Consider the following 21,429-nt stretch of genomic DNA (forward strand, 5'->3'; position numbering starts at 1 on the left):
TGGTTTTAATGTATTATTTGTGAGCGACTCCGTGTGTGCGTGTGTGTGTGTGTATACACATACACCTCTCTGCCCCGTGTTTATATACGTGTACACACACACACACACACATTTATAGTAGGGATATAAGTATAGCTATATCTACATATATAGTGGATAAACACACACACGCATATATACGTCTATGCATAGAGCTAAAGTTTTGTACGTAAATTTACATAAACTTGTAATTTTTACATTTATGTGTGTGCGTATATAGGAACATGTGTATATATGTATGATGGATATAGATAGGTATTGGCAAAGATGTGTGTCTCTGCGCATGGAGAGAGAGTACACACACATATATATAGATATATATAGCTATACCTAAATTACACATGTGTACGTCCATGTATATATATGGGCATATATTTATATATAAGTATAGATATGAGTATATAGTTGTATAGCTAGGTATTGATATAGATACATCTGCACATATATATGTATATACACACATTTATGTATATATCTATTTGTAATTTTCATATGTGTGCATATATATACATACAAATATATATGTAACTATATAAATACATTTATGTGGATATAAACATATCCATATATATACATATCTACATATCTATACATATAGCTACCTAGATATATATGTATATACACAAATACATGTCTACATTTGCGTTTGTGTACATACTATATGTGTAATTTTTGTAGATGTGTGCATATATACATACATAGAGATACATAAATAGGCATTGATATCTGTATAAAGATAGGTATAACTATAGGGATATAGGTAGGGATCTACATCTATCTATATAGCTGCAGATGTATGTGTATATGTATGTACACACTTGTAATTTATATATGTGTGTGCATATATAGATACATCTGTGTAAATATAGCTAAAGGTACTTGTATCTAGATACCGTGTTATATCTACACAGCTGCTTACAGATATGCATATAGATATGCACACAGGTATATAAAATGTACAGATATACATATATCCATATGTGTACGTGTGTGTGTCTGCGTACTCGCACGCTCACGCCCCCGCAGAGCCCAGCCCCCTGCGCAGCCAAGGCTGGAGGTGGGTGGGGGCACCCCGGGCTCCCTCCCCCACCCACAAGGGTACCACCCTCCCCATCCCCACCCCACCCACCCCCCCCGGGAGGCAGAGCCTGCACCCTTCCCCCCTCCCCCCCCGCCTCGGGCGCAGGTGCTCCCGTGGGACTGCAGCCCCCACGGTGCTGGGTTGGCGGTGCCGGCGCTGCCGCAACGCAGGCAGGGCAGAGGCGAGGGGCCGGGGCGCAGGCTGGGGAACAGCTTCGTGTTGTCGGCCTCGTGGGCGTACAGCACCCGCTCGCACCCCGCGCTCGCGCCCACTGCCTCCAGCAATGCGGGGGGCGGGAGCGACGCATGCAACAGGCCCCCGCGCCGCGCCGGCGGCACCCACGGTGGCTTCGGCTGCGGGCAGAGCGGCTGGGCAGCTCGCAGCTCGTCCTGGCACGCTCCCCGCCGGCGGCCGCCCCTGCGCTCCAAAGCCACGTCGGGTGGCAGCGGTACGATGGTCCGGGGCAGCGCGGGCGGGAGCGCTGGCTCTCGGCACTCGCGGCGCGTCGGGCTCACGGTGCAAACCACGCTCTCCACTTTGCTCCAACAAAGCGTAAGCAAGCGAACGGGCGGCGAGGGCTGTGTGGCGGGCGGCGCGCTTGCACGCGCAGTTAGGATCTGTAGTCCTTCTTGCTGTAGGGTTTGTTGCCCAGGATGCTATCGATCTCGTGGACAATGGAAGACGACAGCTTCGGAAGGACCTGGGGGGGAAGGGAGATGCCACTGGGAGTCAGGATCATGCCACTGGTGCATGTGGGAGGATGCAGCCGTGGGCGGCATGTGGCCGTGCCGCGCTCACCGCCTCCACCCCGCCACCTTGATGCTACAAGCCCCAGCTTGCTGGCTGAGCGACCCAGTTACAGAAAGCCTGGGTCAGGCTCATCCCCTGCCTTCTCAGCGCAGCAAAGCCTCGTCTCTGCTGCTCAGCTTCGGATCATGCAAAACCCAACATTTTTGTTTCCAGCGAGGTTCAGAACCACCTTTTCCTACACAGCAGCAAAGCATGCACAGGCAGGCGCTGCCCCGTTAAAGCCCCGCAAGGGTCTCCTCGCTTCCCCGTGGCAAAGCCTCCCCCAGCGCACGCGCTGCCGGCGTGCCGACGAGGTGGGGAATGCTGACCTGTATTGCTCCAATATTCTCCATTAGCTGGTCGGCGTTGGAGGCACCCAGCAAGACGGAGCTGACGCCCTCGTTGCGCAGGCACCAGGCTGGGGCAGGAGAGCAGAGCCTGAGTGCGGCCAGCCGCCCCCGCCGCCCCCCCCGCGTCCCCCCGGCCCCCTTACCGATGGCGAGCTGTGGCAGGGTGCAGCCCAGGCGCTCGGCGATGGCCTGCAGCTCCTTCAGCTTTGCCTGCTGCCGCCGGCCCTCCTCACTCAGGATCTTGTCCTTCAGCCACTGATATCCCTGGAGGGCAGGAGGGGGCTCGGAGGGGGTGTCGTGGTGGGATTGGGGTGTACCAGGGCCTTGCGCAGGCAGGGTGTCCCCGAACTCCCCGGGTCCTGGACCTCCTGCTCCCATGGGGACCTTGTGATGCCCCTGGCCCCGCTCCCCCAGCTCTGCCTGTCCCCTACAATCCCCCCGGCCCCAGCTGGGCTCACCTTCAGCGAGGCGCGGGAGTAGGGGGGGATCCCCCCGTCGTACTTCCCCGAGACAATGCCGCAGGCCAGCGGGGACCAGGTCATGGCTCCGACGCCTGGGGGCAGAGCAGAGCAGGGGGTGACGCTGCCGCTCCCCAGCTCCCCCGGGCACCGCGGCACAGGCCCCGGGGACACCTGCCATGCCCCGCCTGGCCGCGGCAGCGCCGGGCTTTGGGGAGCCCGGGGTGGGCCCCCCGCCACTCTACCTATCTTGTGGAACAGCTCGGGGAGCTGCACCTCCACCTTCTCCCGCTGGAACATGTGGTACTCGGCCTGCTCGCAGATCGGCGGGATCAGGTTGAACTGCCGGGCCACTGAGTACGCCTCCTGCCGAAGAGCCAGGACCCTCAGCGCCCCGCCACTGCCCCCGGCCCCCTGCTGACCCCCCCCGAGGCCCCTGGCCGAGCCCCAAGAGCTGCCCTGGAAAATAATTAAGGCTCAAGCGCATCTGCAAGCGCTTGGCCCCTGACAGCTGCTGTCTAATTAAATCAGCGGCACCAGCGGCACCGGGGCTGCTTCGCTGTGGCTGCCCCCAGCCCCTTGGGCCCCTACCATGATCTCCATGGAGCTCCAGCGCGAGGTCCCCCAGTACATGGCCATCCCCTGGTTGATGACGTGGGTCATGGCTCGCACCGTCTCTGCCAGGAGGGAAGGGGAGAGCGGCAGGTGGGGGTTAGCGGGGCGCCGCGCCGGCAGGAGGGGGCTCACGCCGCGCTGATGCCTGGCGAGCGTCCCACTCCCCAACGCCAAGGCAGGAGCTTGTGTCCAGAGGATGCTTTCGGAGAAGGAGCAGGACAGGGACCGAGGGAGCAGCCACGTGGGATGTGCCGGGGACCACGGCCGACTCTGACATGCTGCCGGCGATGCCAGGGCTCTCCTGGCACGGAGAGCAGCCGCTTGGCTCCTGGCACCGGCCCAATGCCCTGCGGAGTACCAGTGCCGACCGCTGCGGGGGGAGGGACCTGAAGCATCGCCCGTGCACTGAGATCCAGGAGAGGGAGGGAACCCCGGACCCTGTGTGAGGGGTGCAGGGGCTCTCTGGGGGCAGCCGGCCCTGAGCCATGCGGGCTGGGGCCAAGCCAAGGCGCGCTCCTGCAGCCAAAGGCGGGCAGTGGGGAGAGCGATGGGCACGAGGCTCGCCTGGCCAGCGCCGGAGCGCGCGCCCCGGCATGCTCGCAGCTGCCCCGGTGAAGAGGGACCCTGCCGCGGTCCCCGGCACAGCTGCAAAGGGTGCCCCGTGGCAAGGAGCCTGGGGAGCCTCTTTGCTTTTTTCCCCTTTAACTGCATGATAATCTGATGGGGCGGGGAGTGTTTGTGTTGTGCTGCCGCTGCCTGTGCATTTTATGGCGGGGTTTGCTCGGGGCGGGGGGGACAGGGATGGAAATCTCAGAGGAGTGGGCGTTCTGCCCCAGAAAATGCCGCTGGGACACAGGCGGCGGCCGGCGGGCAGAGTGCGGGCAGGGAGTACCTTCTACGATGAAAGTCCTGGACCTGGAGGAACTAAATGGGTCCCCTGGTGATAAAAGAGAGATTGAGAGAGAGCGGAGTCGGCCGCTGCCAGCGGAGTGGAGCGAGCGGCTCGCCAGGATGGGGGCAGCGACCTGCTGCCGTGCCACCAACCCGCCCCCACCGCGGCCCGAGGGGGTCCCGGCACCGGGCTAGGGATGGCAGAGGCTTAACCGCAGATGGGCTGACTGTGGCGGTGGAGGGGCGGTTTCTGCTCGGGAAGGGAAAACGCTCTTGAAATAAAAGCCAACCGTGACAGCGACGAAAGGCTGCAGGGAGGAGCGCGGCACTGCGGCGTGGCACTCACCTTCCATCGGTGTGTTGGGGTCGGGCCGGTTGGCGAACACCACGTCCACGTACTCCAGCTGCAGCCGCTCCAGCGACGCCTTCAGACCTGCCGCACCAACGGGACCGTCAGACATGCCAGGCTTTATGCCGCCAGCCGGTGAGGCAGCCGGTGCAGGCACAGCCTGGCTCCGAGGCCGGCAGTGCCCGGCGAGCATCCCTACCTTCTATGATGTGCTTTCGGGACAGGCCCCTCTCCGTCTCGGCCCTGGAAAAGGAAAGGTGGGTGAGAGCCCAGCGTGCTCCAGCCACTCTGCCGCGGGGCGAGTGTGCTACCTACTTTCCTCCCCAGAAGATTTTGGTGGTGATGACCAGGCTGGACCGTCTGCAGGGAGAAAGAGAGTCACCGGTAGCGGCACCCACAAAGCCCCGTGCGCCCTGCCTGCTGCCTGCCTGCTCCCCTGCCCGCACGCATTCGCGCCCAGGGCTGCTCCGCCAGCTTTCCCCAGCCCGTTGGCACTGCGGTTACAGCTTTGCCGCACAGGAATGAAGTCGTCTTACCTCCACCCTTTCTTCTTGATGATGTTCCCCAGCACCACCTCGGCCCTACAAGGGAAGGGGATGTCAGCCGCCAGTGCCCCGGCTGCTGCAGCCACGCGGAGCGATGGCAGCCGGCAGGGACAGCCCTGATCCCTGGCAGACTAAGACGCAAACACGGTGGCTGGGGGGACGCCGTTTCCCCCTCCGGCTGCAGCGCGCAGAGCCGAGCTGCTCCCTGATGCACAAGCTTGCTATTTTTAAATGGGCACGTGGGCACGCTGTGATGCCTCTGGGCCACCGCGCCCTGGGCGCAGCCGCTGCTCGCCGTGCTGGGGAGGGTGCATGGCTACACTTGCGTGGCACAGGCAGCACGGGACCGCACGAGCATCACCCCTCCACGAGCAAGCGCTCGCTGCCCCATCCTGGCAGCCGCTTTGCAGCTGGCAAACCCAGGAGACTCCCAGCACCAGCGCAGCTCGGAGGTGCTGGAGGCCAGGGCGCAGGATGAGGCCCCTTGTGCTGCTGCCGAAGCGGGGTACCTACTTGCCGGCGGCGTAGACTTCTGCCGTGTCAAAGAGATTAATGCCGTTGTCGTAGGCTAGAGTCATCAGCTGCTCCGCCATCTGTGAGGGGAGAGCGGGAGGGGGTCGGCAAAGGGGGTGGCTGAGAGCCGGAGCGTAAAGGCATGCGTTCGCGAGCGCTGGTGAGCTCCGGCACACCACGTGCACCGAGACCAGCACCTGTGGCTGTGCCGGCCCCAGCCGTTCCCCACTTCGCTTGGGAAAGGCCGGGGAGGGACGGGGCGCGATCCTTACCTCGTCTGTGATTTGCCCTCCGAAAGTCACCCACGTCCCTGCGGAGGAGAGAGGGTGCACGCACAGTGAGCACGGTGAGCGTGGTGAGCACTGAACGCTGCTGCCTCGAGCCCCCGGCCACCCGCCCCGGCTCCCCCGGCACAGCCCCGGCACGTGGCGGCCGCAGCTGGCCCCGCCGCGTGCGGCACGCTGCTCTCGCCACAGCCCGGTCGCTTCCTATCATGTCGGAAGGGAAAAAGAGAAAATAATTTGACAACTTCTGGGCTGTGTCTCAAAACCGCCGCTGGGCTGGAGGAAAACCTTTTCCTTCCCTTGGCAAAGCATCGCCGGAGCAGGTGAGCGCTGCCCTCGCCGGGGAGCACCGGCAGCAGCCGCGGGACAGAGGAGCCGCGGAGGGGCTGCGGCAAACCCCGGCACTTACCCAGGCCCAGGCAGGACACGCGCAGCCCAGACTTCCCGAGGTTCCTGGAAGACAGAGACCCGTTAGGAAAGCCACCAGAGAGCCCCCAAACGCCATCTCGTGCATCCGCGTGCCAGTGAGTCGTGGTCCCCAGGGCCGGTCCCCATCCTCATCCCCGCCTGGGACGGTCCCCCAGTGAGGGTCCCCCCGCGACTGATTAAAAAGCCATCCCAGGCCGGGCACGCCACAGCTCGCCAGCGGCATGGCCAGCACCGGCGCAGCGATCCTGTTTCCTACACGCAAAATAATTGCCGTGCCCAGCAGGGTAATCGAGAGTGGCAGCGGGCAGTGACCTGGTTAAAGTGGCTCCGGTGGGGAGGCCGGGGTGTCCAGCTCCCCTGCCGCAGGGTATGGAGCAGGAGCAGGGGGAGAAGGCAGGCCGGCGGTCAGGCCTGGAGCATCCCACATTGGCATGAGCTGTGCCCGTTCTCTGCGGCGCAGCACGGAGGAGCACAGGTGCTCGGGAGTGGAACGGCGTCCCAGAGAAATGGAGCACCCCTGAAAATTTGGCCAGCACAAGGAGCCAGAGAACAGCTTTGGAGAAGGGGGCCAGGCTGGCAGATGCCTTCGCGGCAGTGATGGAGAGCCAATTTCTTGTTAAAAATGACAAAGGCTTGAGCAACGAGCATTAAAATAAATAAAGTGTAGGTGAGCTGCGGCAGCTCGCCCGCGCGGGTGTCGCGTAGCAACCAGGAGGCACCGCCACTGCCGGCATCGCTGGCATGGGCATGGGGAGCCGGGCAGGGAGCAGCCGCGGTCCGACAGTGGCAGCGGTGAATTGTGCGCTGAGCCGAGTCGGGGCATCTTCCTTCCGCGCCGCCGCGTTATTGCCCAACATCTGGAGGCGTGGGCGCTCCCCCTCAACCCCGCATTATTTTTAGAACGTTGCACGGCGGCAGCTCAAGGCCCTGCGATGGAGGTTGCGGCAGGGAGGGGATGGCACCAGCCCCGTTCCGGCCATTCCAGGCTGCAGGGGCATCGCCGGGGTCCTCCTGGGCGCATGGGCAGCAGCAGTGCATCGCTGCTCCCAGCTTTCCTGCCCAAAAGCATCTTGCCTGGTCGCCCAATGGAGATGCTGGCAGATATTGGGGGAGGCCAAGCCCCCGCTGCCTCCGCAGGAAGGAGCATCCTGCCGCGCTGTGCCATGGCCTTCCCGTCCCGTCTGTTTGCACGGAGCATCCCCCTGTGCCACCATCCCCCCTGCGGGGACTCCCGAGCCGGTCACCCAGCACCCGGGAGAGGGTGGACCCGGTGCACTCCTCCTCCGGAATGAGACGTGACTGCAGCCATGAGCGCCAAGCCCGGAGGGTGCCAGCGTGTGTGGCCCCAGTGCCACCACCGCAAGGGTTCAGCGTTTGAGAGCCGGAGGGGGCTGCCCCGGACCCCTCCCCAGCACGTGGGTGAGGGGACTCGGCTGATTTGAACAATGATAGTGGGTGACGGCTGGTCTTATCCCTGCACTCTGCTGGGATGTGCCCTGATGCGCTTCGCAGCCCAATGCTGGTCTCATCTGGGCTGCAGCGAGGGCACGCAGCGGCTGTCAGCTGGACCGCGGCGTGCACGCTCATGGGGGGGAGCCCCCAGCCCTGCCTGAGTGCGTGCTCATTCCCCCAGTGCTCTGCTCCAGTGCCAGGGATGTGGAGCGCATTAACCCAGCGGGTGCTGGCTGGGGGGGCACAAGGTGCACACGCTGCCCTTCGTTTCCAAACCCACTGCGGGCAGCCGAGGGCTGAACCCTGGCTTGCAGCTCTGTGCACGCTTCGCAGGGCGGCAAGTCTCCGGCAGCGCCGTAAGGGTGCCGTGGCAGCCCGCAGATTAACACGCGCCGCGACTCTGAGACCCCCCTGGCTCGGCAGCCTGCCCGGCTCAGCAGGCGCCGGGGATCCTACTAATCCTACCCCAAATTTTAGGGTCACTTTCCCCGCCCCCATCCCGCTGGTTTTACGCGAGGCTGGATCAAATCCGTGCCGAGAGGGGACAGGAGCAAACGGCAAGGAAGGTGACGGAGGTGCACGGTCAGCACTTTTAGCACCGAGAAACCTACGGAGCAGGATGGAAGCCAGGGATTAGGGGAGTGCAGCTCACCCGCCCCCCCCAGACCCCCACCCCCCAAATCTCGACGAGGAACAGAGAAAGCAGCCAAGCAGGCAGCAAATCTGCCTGCCCGAGCAGCGCGCCCGTCTCCTACCGGTATTTCATCCCTGGCTGCTTGACACTGGACTCGCTGGAGGAGGGGGCGTTCTGCACCGAGAGCTGCCCCAGGCTGCGGGCCACCATGGCCACTGCCCGGAACTTGCCGCGGGTGCCGAGGCTGGGGCTGCCGGCATTCTGCCGGTTCAGCCGGTCCTCCGCGCTCCGGCTCTTGATGCTGTGCTCGGAGCACACAAAGGAGACCTGCATGCTGCTCCGGCGGGCAGCCGCGCCAGCTGCCTAAATTTAGCCGGCGCCCCGGGTGAGGCGGGGAGCTCCTCCCGTGCGCCCACGCGCTGCTGCTCCGCCGACGTGACGGCGGGGGGCTGCGAGGTGGCGGGCGCGGAGCCGGCTCCCGTCAGTCCTCCTGCCCTCAATATTTGATGAGCTCAGGAAGTGAGCAAGCGGCACCCGGGCAGGTGGGGGGCAGGAAGGGGAGCGCCGCAGAGGGTGCCCCCCCAAAGGGACCCCCCGCATCCTGCTGGGCATCCCCCGCGGGCAGCGCTTCCAGCGCAGCCCTGGTTTGGGGCGCAGCGGGGGGCTGAGGCCCCAGGCGCGAAGGGGCTGCCGTGCGGCGGTGCAGCATCCCTCCTCTCAGGCGGATGCGAGTCCAAAACACAAATCTCCCGGCAGAAGCGCTTGCACATCGCCAAAGACACGGTTCTGGGGCAAGAGCGCAGGAGGTGGCGATGCTGCCGGCTCTCCTGGGGGCAGAGCCTGGCGGTTTGCCAAAGCTGGACCGGTTGCCCCCCTTGGGGCCACGGCCCCAGCAGCGCGTCCCCCAAATTTTCCCCAGCGCGAGCTAAGCAGATTGAGGCGAAAACAAGCCCAGCATGTCCTGACGAAGGAGGGACACAAGCTGGCTGTGCTACAGCATCGTTTTGTGGTTGGGGCCACGTGCCGGCTGCCCGCACCGGCCGTGCCCCCAGGTAAGAAGCAAGGAGCAAGGACGGGACTTGGCTTGCTGGGAAAATTACGCACGTTCAGCCCCGACCTAATGAGAAATCTTGTAATCTCCCCGGCTTCCCTCCACCGCAAAGCTCCTTAGCCGGGTAATCCCGGCGGCACCGGCTCCGGCTCCGGCCCCCACTCCGGATTGCTGCGAGGGGGACCCGGCAGCAATTGGCAGCTCCCCGGAGCAGGAGAAACCCCAGAGATCTTGGGGGCTGCAGGCACATGCCTGAAGCAGCATCATTGTGGGTGCCTGTGCCAGTCTCTCCCCATCAATAAATAACTGCGCCATGAATATTAGATGGGCTCTTGCCACCGTGTAAATGTTACCTCTGTTATTGTGAGCGGAGGGGAACCCGACCCGCGCTGCAGCGCAGCACGGCAGGAGCCAGCAGAGCCACCGGTCCCCGGGGGCTTCGCTGCAGCGGGGGGGTGAGGGGCACCCCTGCATTTTCGCAGCAGGGAGCAGCCGCTCTCCTCGGCCCCGGTGCCCCCAGGCCAAGCCCCAGCTGGGTTACCGGGGGTGCCCGGCCCACCGCCCCAGCTGCCATGCTGGGGGAGAGCAGGAAGGGACGCACTGGGAAGACCAGCCACGTGCCCTCAGAGGACCCGCAGCCGATGGCTCTGGCTGCCCCGCATGTCCTCCCCGGCACGGGCAGGTAACGAGAAGGACAAAAGTCGGCTGAAATCCTGAGATGCCTCACGCCGTGCCCGGGACCCACATACAAAATTAATAGAGCGCCAGCTCTGCAATGAATGCTCGTCAGACGGATAAAGCATCTCTGTAGCTGTTTGCTCCAACTGCCTGATCTTTAAAAGCACGGAGTGTGTTTGCACTTGCAACTTCCCAACAGCAAAAGGGAAAATCAAGTAAGAAGATCAAAGATGATCGAACAAGCAGGAGACAACGGTGCTGACCTGCTGCAGCCTCTCCCGCACACACCGCGCGAGATCGCCTTTTGTGCCAAGGGCGCCGGCTCCTCCCAATCTCGGCGCAGCGCAGGGAAACCGGTGAAATCCTGCAGGCCAGGCTTTTCCCCGATGAGGTGTAAAACCAGCGCTAAGCAGCATCCCCTGCTCTGTCCCCACATCTCGGGCCAGGCGCACTCGGCCCTCGCCGCATTCGCTGCCCCGGTAGGCGCCGGCGCTGCCTTACCTGTACTTCATGCCGGTGGCGCGGGCAGTGCCATCGGCCAGGGAGAGCCCGTGCATTCGCAGGAACTCCTCCAGCGTCTTCGCCCGCGCCGCCGCCCGCACGTCCCGCAGCCGCCGCAGCTCCAGCCCGTCCGCCGGCCGGGGGGCTGGCGGCAGCCCCCACTCGGGGGGGTGCCGGCTGGCCACGCTGCGCAGGCTCTCGCTGTACGTCATGGAGAGCATCCTGCTGCCCGAGCGCGGGCTCTGTGGGCCAGCCCTGCCGCCAACCGCTCAGCGATGCTATGGAGAGAGCTGGGAAAGCGCCCTGCTGCGACGCCGGGCTCTGCCGCCGCTCGGGGCAGAGCCCTGCCCGCGCCCATGCCACGATGCTGGAGTGGTGGCACCTGCCCCTGCAGGACCTGCGGCGGGTCTGCGGCGCGGGGAGGGGAGAGCAGGGACCCTGGCAAAGCCAGTCACTTCAGCGGAGTAAAGTGTTGGTGGGGGAGCTGAAGAGCAAAGGAAAGGGCGAGGGCAGGAGAGCGGCAGGGAAGGGACATGGCGCTGCCCGCGGCTGGGCGGCGATGGGCAGCTGGGGCTGCAGCGGGTGCCCACCACAGCTGCCCCGAGCCCGGTGAGCTGCTGCAGCCTGGCACGTGCCCCAGCTGTGCTGCCTCCCAGCTCGCACCAGCTGGGCTGCCACTGGTTTGCATCACCGCGAGGGGCACGGTGAGCCACGGGAGCCGGCTGGGCTGGGGTGAGCGGTGGCACAAGTGCCGCCGGTGAGAACCCAGCCCCGCATGCCGGCGGGCAGGAGAGGTCAGAATGGGAAAGGTGGCCCCGTGGGGCTCCCTGGCAAGGATGGGCATTTGCAGAGGAGCCGTGGACACCGGGCGCTTGCCGGTGGCTGCCATGCCTGCGGCAGGCTGCCGCAACCCGCGCCACCAGCCAACACCTTCCCCGCAGCCGCGGCAGTGACCTCCCAGCCGGTGCGGGCTGCCGAAAATAGCCTGCCGCAGGGCGGGCTCCTCACACGCTGTGGGTGCTCACCGCCTCTACAGCCGGGATCTCGCCGGTGGTGGCACCGGCATCAATTTCCCTGCCGCCCTCTGCAGTGTCCCTCGCACTCGGTGCCTGAAAGAAGGAGCAGGGACCAGGACCAAAGCCATCGCGCTGGTGCCGAAGTGGCCACTGGGCACTGGGAGTGCACTGTGCCGGAGCTGTACCAGCATCAGGCTCCAGCTGGGCTCCCACCGGTGGTTTTTTCTTTCCCTGCAAAGCTCAAATTTACAGTAGCAGGAGCCAAAAGCAAAGTGCACTTTCCCATTGAGGTGTGACCTCAAGAAAAAAGAAGAGTAAAACCCAGAAGATACGGAGCATCAGCTGGCAAGGGGTGACCGAAACCCCGGGGGGCTCCTGCAATAACCAGCGCTGCCGGAGACCCTCCCGCACTCCTCCTGCTCCGCAGCAAGGGCTTGGGGATGCAGGGAGACGTGGAAAGGGGACCCCTCTCCTGCGGCAAAGCCAAACCAAACCCTGGCCACCAGCCTCCTCTTCCTGCCGCACCTCGAAGCCAGAGTCCAGAGCTGGCAGTGCCGGCACCAGCCCTTCTCCGCAGCTGGTGGTTTTAATTAGGGCAGCGCCGGTGGCTCCTGCCGTGCATGGGCACAGCACCCAGCCCTGGGGAGATGCCCCTGTCCCTGGTAGGACCCCCTCACCCCCGGTGAAATCCCCTTGCCCAGTAGTGGCTGGGATAAGTCTGAGCCGGCTGCACTGCTGCTCTAGAGCTTCACCGCGCTGCAATGACATGGCTGCAGCAAGCGGAGCCGGGGGCTTTGGCCTGGGCTGCTTTGAGGAATGGGGCGGGAATCCACCGGCCGCCTCATTTCGACACCTCCCTGATTTTCGGCTGAGCAACGTTACGGGGCAGTGGAGAGAGTGCGGAGGCAGCGGGTTCGTCCACGGACCGTTCGTTAGCAGAAATCCTGACGCTGCCTGAGGGACGAGAAGCAGCGGGGGCTGCAGGAGCTGCCGAAGCCCAAGCAGTGCCATGCCCAAGCAGGAGAGGCTGTTTTGCGGGGAAGGAGCAGGGATGGGGACAGGACGCAGGCTCTGTGGGATAACAGGGGACCGTTAGCGCGCGTCAGGGGCACAACAAGTGGGTGACAGTTGGGTGCGCGGGGCAGCTGCTCAGAAAGGCGTCTGTCCAGCCTGGCCGGCCAAGCAGGGAACTTGCTGGCAACAAGTTGCCTGCCTAAAACCAAAAAGACCCCAAACCCCAAATGAACCGCCCCCCAAGCCACCAAATCCCGAGTTCCCCCATGCAGCAAATTCTCCCTGCTGCCTGCAGCAGGCTGCACCGCAGCCATGCCCATTCCCGCACTGCCGGCCCCAACTCACCCGCGCACCGGGGATGCTGCTCATCAACAGCAAAGCTCTGGGTGCCCGGGCTGCCCTGGGGCAGCTATAAGAGATGCGCAGCCGCCGGGTTTTTTTGCATTAGGGGAGTGTCGGCGCTTGGCATCCAAAGCAATTGGCAGCTGCGACAGGCCCCCCCCGAGCCCAGCTTTCTTGCCGCGCTCCATTAGCCCTATTAGGGGATTTTCTTCCTTGCGAAGGGGAGCTAAATTATTCATGGCTGCTTTGCTAAAAGCCTGGGGATGCGCCGCTGCTTTATCAACCTGGCATTGCTGCCTCCGCCCGCAGCCGACCCGCGCCCTGCAGTGACAGGTCCCGCGCCACCGACACGCAGGGTGGTGGGCACAGCCGGGGGCACTGGGGCCATCGGGGAGTGGAGCCGGTCCCCTGCAGCGGATGCAGCCCTGCTGCGGTCCCCGGGGCAGCAGGGTCAGAGCTGGGCTGCGGCAGGACCGAAACAGGGATTCCTCCGGGCAGGAGCCCTGAAACGGGGCTGGGTGACAGACACCGGGGGCAGCTGCCTGCAGGCAGCCTACGGGCAAGCTGGCTCCTGCCTGTCGGCCTCGGGAGCCTTTCACACCAAATGTGTCCAGTGGTTCAGGTGCGTGGCTGTGCCTGGCCGGTTTGGCAGCCAAAACCCACCCGTGGCTCGGGCTTGGCAGTGCTGGCGGCGGCGCATCGCCGGGACAGGCACGATCGCAGTGCTGCCGAGCCACCCCGGTGCTGGCCAGCCTCTCCTCCTCGCGCCGCGCGCGGGGACGGAGTGGGGAGGCCACGGCTCCCTTGGGGGGCAGCCCCCCATCCCCCACACCATTGTGGCCGGGCCGGACCCGGTCCAGCGCCGTCGGGCTGCTGCAGCCCCGGGAGAACCAAAGCGGCTGCTGGCACGGTGTGTGGGCAAAAGTGCCGCCTTCACTTCAGACGGTAAAAGGGTGGTGGGGGGAGAAGTGTTGCCTTCTGTACCACTTAATGACGCTTCTCTTAATGGAAGGCGCAGCGGAGTGGCTGGCCGGGTTCCTGGAGCTGCCCTTGGGAAAAGCCAGCGGGCTCTTCCCGGCGCAGCATCGGAGCGGGATGTTCTCCCAAGCCGAGCCGAACCGAGCCCTGCACCCCCGCGGTGGCTGCCCCCCAGTACCCTCCGGCCACACTTCACTGCTTGAGGAGCGTAGCGAAGTTGGCCCCCACCTACCCAGCCGCACACGTGGGGTCCCCACGTCGCAGTGCCAAACCCACGAGCAGGTGAAGACGCGGTGCCGCGCCGGCAATGCCCGCCCCGCAGAGGGACCCCTGCATGGCGGGCAGGGCAGCGCTGTGCCAGCAGTGCCCGCGCTGGCAGAATCCCGGTCATGGGCAGGGGCCGCCGGGGCTTCTGCCGTGTCTGCTTGTCGGGCGGATTTTGGGGAGGGGGAAGGGCTGGGTTACCTGTAGAACTGGAGCTGGCGCTTGGGGCTCCCGTACCTCGCGCTTCCGACAGCAAAGGGGAGAAAGAAGAAAGATGCCACAAACCCCGTTAGAAAGGTGGAGTGGGAGCAAGCGGCAGAGCCAGCGGCCGCAGGAAGGGGCGGTGGTGCCCACGCGTGCTGCATGGCGGGGGGCACCGTGCAGCGGGCACCGGCACGCTCCCGGAAAGTCCCCACTCCTCCCATAACAGGCATCAGCGCCCAAAAATGCTGCTGCTGCCCTGTGGGTTTTTGCGCTCCTGGAAATTTTTGCACGAAGTGTGCTGGGGCGGTTTTGGGGTGCCGTGGCCCTGAGTTTGAAGCCCCGCAGAGACCCCCAGCGCCGCCCTGCACCCTTACCTGTAAATCATCCCTGGGGAGCCCGTCTGCCGCAGCGAGAGTCGCGCCGGGGAGTCAGTGGTGGATTCGGGATACATGGAGCCAGCCTGGGCTCCCCGGAGCCGCTCACCACCTCACCCCTGCCACAGGGGAAGAGAAAAAGAGGAAGAAATGGGGGTTTTCGGGGCGCACGCACGACGGCGCTTCCTGTTGCAGAAGCTCGCGAGCCGGATGGGCGTGCGGCGCGGGCAGCGGCAGGCAGCGGCAGGCAGGGCACGGATGCCCTGCCAGCCCCAGACCCCAGGGCTCCCACCCTGACCCGCCGCCGATCCCAAACCCGTCCCACCCCTGCCCTGTGCCGCCGACTCCCCAGCTCGGTTGCTCTCCCCAAACTTCTGGGGCTCCTGGGGAGGGCAGAGCGGGGCTGCTTGCTGTCCTCCTGGCTGCCCGCCTGGCTGCCCTCCTCGCTGCCCTCCTCGCTGCCCACCTCGCTGCCCACCTCGCTGCCCACGGGAGGCGAGCAGGGCACGCCACGGGGCAACCCAGCTGTGGCAGAGAGGCACCGACCGCGCTGTGGAGGTCTTACGACATATCAGGAAATGGTGAAGAAACGCGGGCCTGAAAAACTAAACATTTTGCTGGTGTTTAACACTGAAGTAGCCCCCAGAGGGTCCCTCTGCAAGGGACAAGCCAAGGAAAGGAAAACAGCTCGGCTTTTCCCGCAGTCTGCACCTGACTCTGTGAGCGGGGTGCAGGAGCTCCGAGGGAAAGGGGGGCTCGCTCCCAGTCACCCCCGACCCTCCTTGTCCCCATCCCCATGGCTGGGAGGCATCGGCATGACTCCCTGGGGAGCTGTGGTCCTGCTCCCGCTCCCCATCCTGTCAGTGTCCAGTATCACAGAAAATCACAACACTTCCCTACAAAACTGGGGCTAATTTTTAAATTTAGCCCAACTTTCTTTAGGCCCGTGAAATGCCATCTTCACACCGCAGGTCACGAGCTGCTTTTTCCCCCAGGTGGGGACTGAAGGATCTCCGGGCTCCTTCCCCCACTGCCCTGGGCACAGCGGGAGTGTGGCCTCGCACAGCGTGCTCATGTCCTGGCACGCATCCTGCCTGCATCCTGGCACAGCGTGCCTGCATCCTGCATCCCTCCCGCATCCCAGCATGGTGTGCCTGCATATTGCATCCCGCCTGCATCCCAGCAGGGCATGCCTGCATCCTGCATCCCTCCCACATCCTGCATCCCTCCTGCATCCCTTCTGCATCCCGGCACAGTGTGCCTGCATCCTGCAGTCCTCCTGCATCCTGGCCCGGCGTGCCCGCATCCTGCAACCCTCCCGCATCCCGCATCCCTCCAGCATCCTGGCCCGGCGTGCTGGCATCCCGGCGCAGCCCCTGCAGCCCACGCGGCCCAATGGCAGCAGCTGCGGCAGCCGAGCCCGTCCCCGCGGAGCTGCCTGCCCGCCCACCACAGCCCCCAGCCCTGCTGCGGCCCCAGTGCAGCCCCCGGTGCAGAGCCCCATCTCCCACCTCCCCTGAGCACCGCAGAAACGCGGCTCCCTTTGGCCGCAGCTGCGCCAGGGCTAGAGATCAGGCAGGCTCAATAAGGCTGGGTTTATTTTTGAGAGGGCAGGAGGGAGCTGCTCCCCCGCAGCACTGCACTGTTGCACTGTGTGCCCCGAGTAGGACCCTGCCGAGCCCCCAAAGCCACCGTGACCCCCTGGCTTCTCCCGGGGGGCTGCTCGTGTCACCTTCGCTGCTCCCCGCAGCCCTCGCCTGGCAGCGGGCAGCTGCCTGCAACAACGCAGGTTCAACATCAGCCACCGGCCTGGGCACCGTCTTGCATGCTCCTGCAAGCCGCTTCGTGCCCACTCAAGTGTCACTTAATTAGCGGCAGTATAACGAAGCTGAAGCGAGCCGGGGGGACGCCTGCAGGAGGGATGGCTTGACCCCCCCTGCCCCTGCCCCAGCCGCAGCGGGGGCAGCCGTGCGGCTTCCTTCCTTGCCCTGCCACAAACCGAGACTCAAACTTATCGCATGGCTTAGGACTGGCTCTGTTTACGCATCCTGGGGATCTGTGGTGCGATCAGCTCAGCTCTCCACAATTTTCAGCGAGACCTGACACCCCTCATTCGTTACCTCATGGCAATGCTGGGGGGACCGAGCGCGGTGGCTGGCAAGTCTCCACTGGCATTGGAGGAACTTTGCCAGGAAGCACTGCTGGACCGCCGGGACACGGGGCAGGGCTCCACACCCCAAGGAGCCAGAGCATCCTGGTCCCCGGGGTCAACCCGCCCCTCCGGGTCCCCCAAGCCAAAGGTGCTGCCAAAAGCCCAGTCCCCTCCGTGCCAGCAGTTTGGTGCTTCCCCGAGACCAATCCTGCACCTTCAGCTTCCTCATGGCAAAACTCAGCCGCGAGTCCGCAACTGCAGGAGTTTCTGCAGGGTGATGCACGGAAAGGGACGAAAAGTGTTTTCTTCTGCGGGATGCGCCTGGGACCCAGGTGCAAGGGTGCCCCGAAAGCTTGTGCTCCCACCGGGCTCCATCCCCATCCCCGGCCAGCACGACGGGGTGTGAGAGCGTAGGCACTGAGGCACTGGGAGGATTTATGGCCGGGAAGCCCCTGGGAGCCAAAGCCCTGCTGGGCCAGCCTGGGGGATGATCTGCAGACCGCAGCCTCCCAAACACGCTGCCATCAGAGCAAGAGGAGGTGAAACAGCACACGGAACTAATTTGAATATAGGGACGAAGCCTCCGCACCTACTGATGAGCTTGAGCCCCTGAGGGTGAGGCATTGGGGTGGGGAGAGCTGTGGGACCCCTGCCCCAGGCACCCCAGCATCCTTCCCAGCTGCTCAGCTGAGGGATGCAGGGGAGATGGCGCTGAGCATCTCCCCACTCCGGATACCCGTCCCCGTATTTCTACCCCTTTTTTACCGGGTTTGCAAACAGCACCCTCAGCAAATGCCCCCCGCAACACACCATGGGAAAGGTGACTTTAGCACAATTACTCACACTGCCCTGCTCTGCCTTGCAAATGGCTTTCGACCCGGCACCTCCTGCTGTCACCGCTCTGTTCATGCCCCGCGCTGGGTCCTGTGCACCCCCCGCCGCTCCCAGCCCCCGGCAGGCAGCACCGGTGCTGCAGGGATCCGCAGAGCAGCAGCGCTGCCCCTTCCCTCTGCCCGAGGAAGCCTCTGCTGCAGAGCAGCGTTCCCCCAGCCTGCCACTGCAGCGTGGGCTCCCTCTGACCGTGGCCGGTGGGCTCAGGCATGTTTACAAGCCAGTCATTAAGACAACGAACAAGGCAGGCGTTGGGGATTTAGCTGCAACACGTGAGGTTGCCCGTGATCATGCTGTGCGTGCCAAAGCGCAGGCACCCGGCACTGCTCGGCTCCCCGAGTCAATGACACAGCCCAAAACCACACGCGACACGTCTGACAGGGTTATTCCTGCTTTGCCATCACGTACACCAGCACAAAAGTAACGGGGTCTGTCAGGCCACTGAGCACCCGCGGGTCCCCGATGTGCAGCACTGCCAGCACGCGCCCCTTCCCCAGCGAGCCGGCGGGCAGGCTTCCCGCTGCGCCGTGGCTGCAGCCCGGCACGGCTGAGCCACCGCCACGGCACCGCAGACCCGCCCGCGGCGCTGACCACCCCAGCACCCACCTACCTGGCTCCGGTGTTCTAACGGAGATGCGTGGTCAGGAGGCAAAAAAAAAAGAGATAAAAACCCCAGCTGCCGGCAGAGCTGGAGGCTCTGCAGGTTTTGGGAAGCGGCCCTGGTGCCCGTGCAGAGCAGCTGCGACAGCCGGAGGCAAACACAGCGGGTGCCGGTTCCTACCCCATTCCTGCTCCGTCCCTCGGGAAAGGTGTCTGGCGGAGGAGGGGAAGCCGAACCCTCTGCACCCCGGGATGCGGCAGCACCCAGGGATGCTGCAGAGCCGTCCCTGCCGCTCTCACATCCTGACTCGGCAAGTTTGGCTCCGCGGTGGCGTGCAGCCGTGGCGTGCAGCCGTAGCGTCCAGCCCGGCTCCCGATCCCACCGGTGCCTTAACCGTGTCGGCGCCGCAGCCCGGCACCGGCAGCATGCGTGGGCGAGCGAGCGGCTGCCACCCGGTGCCAGCCATCTCTGCGCATCTCAGGTGAGAGGAGGCTCGTCCGATGGCTGCGGGGAGTCTGGAGCTGGACCTTTCCATCACCTTTAAGTCAGGCTGAGTGTTTTTTTCAGGAAATAAAATAAGGGTGCCTGTAGGCTGCCTGCTAGCCTGATGCTGCAGGGCTGCCTCCTAGCACCGGGACTTGCCCAGGCACTGCATCCCGCTGGGCAGCCACCCGTCCTCCTCCACGCGCGCCAATCGCGCCTTCTCTGCGGCTTTTGCTTTTTGGCCATCTTGGGCAAAAAATCCACCCCGGAGCGCACGGTTCAGAGACACCCCAGTAATTGGAGCACGCTGGTCCCCAGCGGCAGCACGGCACTGTAATCCTGAAGCGGTAACAGCACCGACCTGGCCAGCGGCTGGATTTAACATGAAAGCCAGAGGCCAAGCCAGCAAAAAGGGGTCAGGGTTTCGGAAGCACGCAGCAGCGCTTTTTTAATTTATAAATTAGGAAAAACCGGTCCCTCTCCAACTGCCGAGTCCCGCTCAGCTTCACTGCAGCATCCTGCCCTCCTGGTGCGGTCCTGCCACCAACGGGGCCAGCAAGCACGCTGCCCGCTCTGAACTGCACTGGCAGTGATGGGGACCCGCTCGGCACCGCCTGGGCGGGTGATCCCAGCAGGTTGCCCGCTTTCCACACCGCGGCAGCTCCGCTAACAGCGTGCGACAGGCGGGGAAGGCCGTAAACCCCGTCCTGTTTGGGGAGCGCTCCCCAGCACCAGCACGGCAGCGGCTTTGCTTCTCCAGCCAACGCTGGAAACCACACACTGAGGTTTTCTGCTCTCGCTCCGCCACGCGTCCAACCCACAGAGCTGCACGCCAAGAGCAGGGCCGGCCCTGCTGCCCTCCTCATAAAAATAATAATAATAAAAATAATAAAAAAAGCAGCTCTTGTGTATCTTCCATTAGCAGCTGCGAGCAGAGGCGTTTCTTGTTAACCAGCAGGAGAATCACTGCATATATGCGATATGTATATATATGCAATATATATTAGATATATATTGCCCAGTCTGCCTGCTCCGGCACCCACCCACGACGCAACACCGCGGCTCCCAGCAACACTTTTGGAAGAAACCTGTGGTTTTTGGAAAGCTGGCTCGAAGCCCTGCCCGTGCAAAGCTGGCGGCGACCTGGTCTTGCCTCCCAGCGGCACGGAGTATGGGCTCTGCTCTCCTACCGAGGGGGTCTCATTGGGATGAGAGCCTGAGACCCCTGCGTGAACCACAGCAGCACGGGGTCCTGGCCACTGGCTGAGCGGGTACAGGACTGACGGGGCTCCCCAATTGCAAGGAAAACAGCCTTAAAAATTAGAGGCTGGAGAGAGGCTCGTGAGCCAAAGAAACCCCGGGTTTAGGACACGGCTGAAGGAAAGCCCAAGGGGAGCGCTGGCAGCGGCTGGGTTGCAGGACAGGGAATCCTCTGCAGCGCACGGAGAAGGGTCTTCCTTTCCAATGACCCTACGTGTCATTTCAGTTAATGAAGCCACTGTCTTCTGTAGAGGACGCGACAGTTTTGCCTCCGCTGTGCCCCAAGTGGCTCTGATTACAAAACAGGGGAAGATGTTTTGGGAAAAAACAACATTTACACTCTCCTGCGGGTTTGGCAGCACGTCGTGTTATCAGGGTTTGAGCCTGCCTCTCCCCGGTGCAACGTCAACGGGCTACAGGCCACCAGCAACCGCAGCATCGATTCAGGGTTACCTTGCCTTGCTGGGGAATAAAAAAGGGGGGACAAAGCCCGTCCTCCCCGCTCAGAGTGGAGTGTCTTGCACGAGGAAAGGGACGCACTCGGCAGAGAGCTGGCGGCAGGGCAGCCCCGCTCTGCCCACGGCGGGTTGGGGGGCGGCCGAGGGCCCCCGAGCGAGCGGAGCTGTTTCAGGGGGGGCGAGCAAAGCGCCCGTCTGGCCGGCCGGCGCCAGGGAAGGGGAAAATACAAGCCTGGGCGCAAACCCGCAGGGCCCGGGCACTGGGCAGCCGCGGGAGGCCGGCTGCCGCCGGGGCCGGGCCGGGGCTGCGCGCTGCGCCCAGCCGCGGAGCATGCACCGCTCCCGCGGGGCCGAGACCGCGCCTGCGCCGGCCGCCCCCCGATAACGCCCGGCAGCGCTGGGAGGATGCCCGGGGCGCAGCCGACGATCGGAGCCCACCCCCCGCGGGAAGGGGCGCCGGCTTCCCCGCGCGTCGTTCCCCGCCGCTCCCAGCCCGGCGCCGGGGATGGGCGTGCGGCGGCACGGCCTCATCGAGCCTCCGCCCGGCCCCATCGCCCCCATCATCGCCCCCATCACCCTCCCCACCGTCATCGCCACCCTCCTCCCGCCCCGGCCCCGGCCCCGGCCCCGGCCCCGCGGTCCCCGCACCTGCCCGGCGTCCGCCGCTCCCCACCGCTCCGCCGCGGCGCCCTCGTGGGGGGCAGGCCCCGCCCCGCCCCGCCCGCCGCCGATT

General features: G+C 64.1%; 1 protein-coding gene across 7 annotated transcripts; it reads right to left on the minus strand.

Annotated features, from left to right (window-relative positions):
- Window positions 1–1,054: 1,054 nt before the first annotated feature.
- KCNAB2 (potassium voltage-gated channel subfamily A regulatory beta subunit 2) lies at window positions 1,055–21,398 on the minus strand. 7 transcript variants are annotated; one of them, XM_075172165.1, is made up of 16 exons: window positions 21,345–21,398; window positions 14,852–14,970; window positions 14,475–14,516; window positions 6,324–6,367; window positions 5,903–5,940; window positions 5,631–5,710; window positions 5,109–5,153; window positions 4,888–4,932; window positions 4,772–4,815; window positions 4,570–4,656; window positions 3,309–3,394; window positions 2,963–3,083; window positions 2,718–2,812; window positions 2,403–2,523; window positions 2,239–2,327; window positions 1,055–1,820 (listed from the first exon to the last, which is right to left on the minus strand). In XM_075172165.1, exons 2-16 carry the CDS (start codon window positions 14,926–14,928, stop codon window positions 1,731–1,733), a joined length of 1,104 nt encoding a protein of 367 aa, XP_075028266.1. In that variant the 5' UTR covers window positions 14,929–14,970; window positions 21,345–21,398; the 3' UTR covers window positions 1,055–1,730. The 7 variants fall into 7 exon arrangements, with proteins under 7 accessions (XP_075028266.1, XP_075028268.1, XP_075028267.1 ...); XM_075172167.1 differs by lacking the exon at window positions 21,345–21,398 and adding an exon at window positions 18,657–18,844; XM_075172166.1 differs by lacking the exon at window positions 21,345–21,398 and adding an exon at window positions 18,505–18,804.
- Window positions 21,399–21,429: the final 31 nt, after the last annotated feature.

The sequence above is a fragment of the Calonectris borealis genome, chromosome 23 (assembly GCF_964195595.1).
Source record: "Calonectris borealis chromosome 23, bCalBor7.hap1.2, whole genome shotgun sequence".
In the NCBI taxonomy this organism is placed as follows: domain Eukaryota; kingdom Metazoa; phylum Chordata; class Aves; order Procellariiformes; family Procellariidae; genus Calonectris; species Calonectris borealis.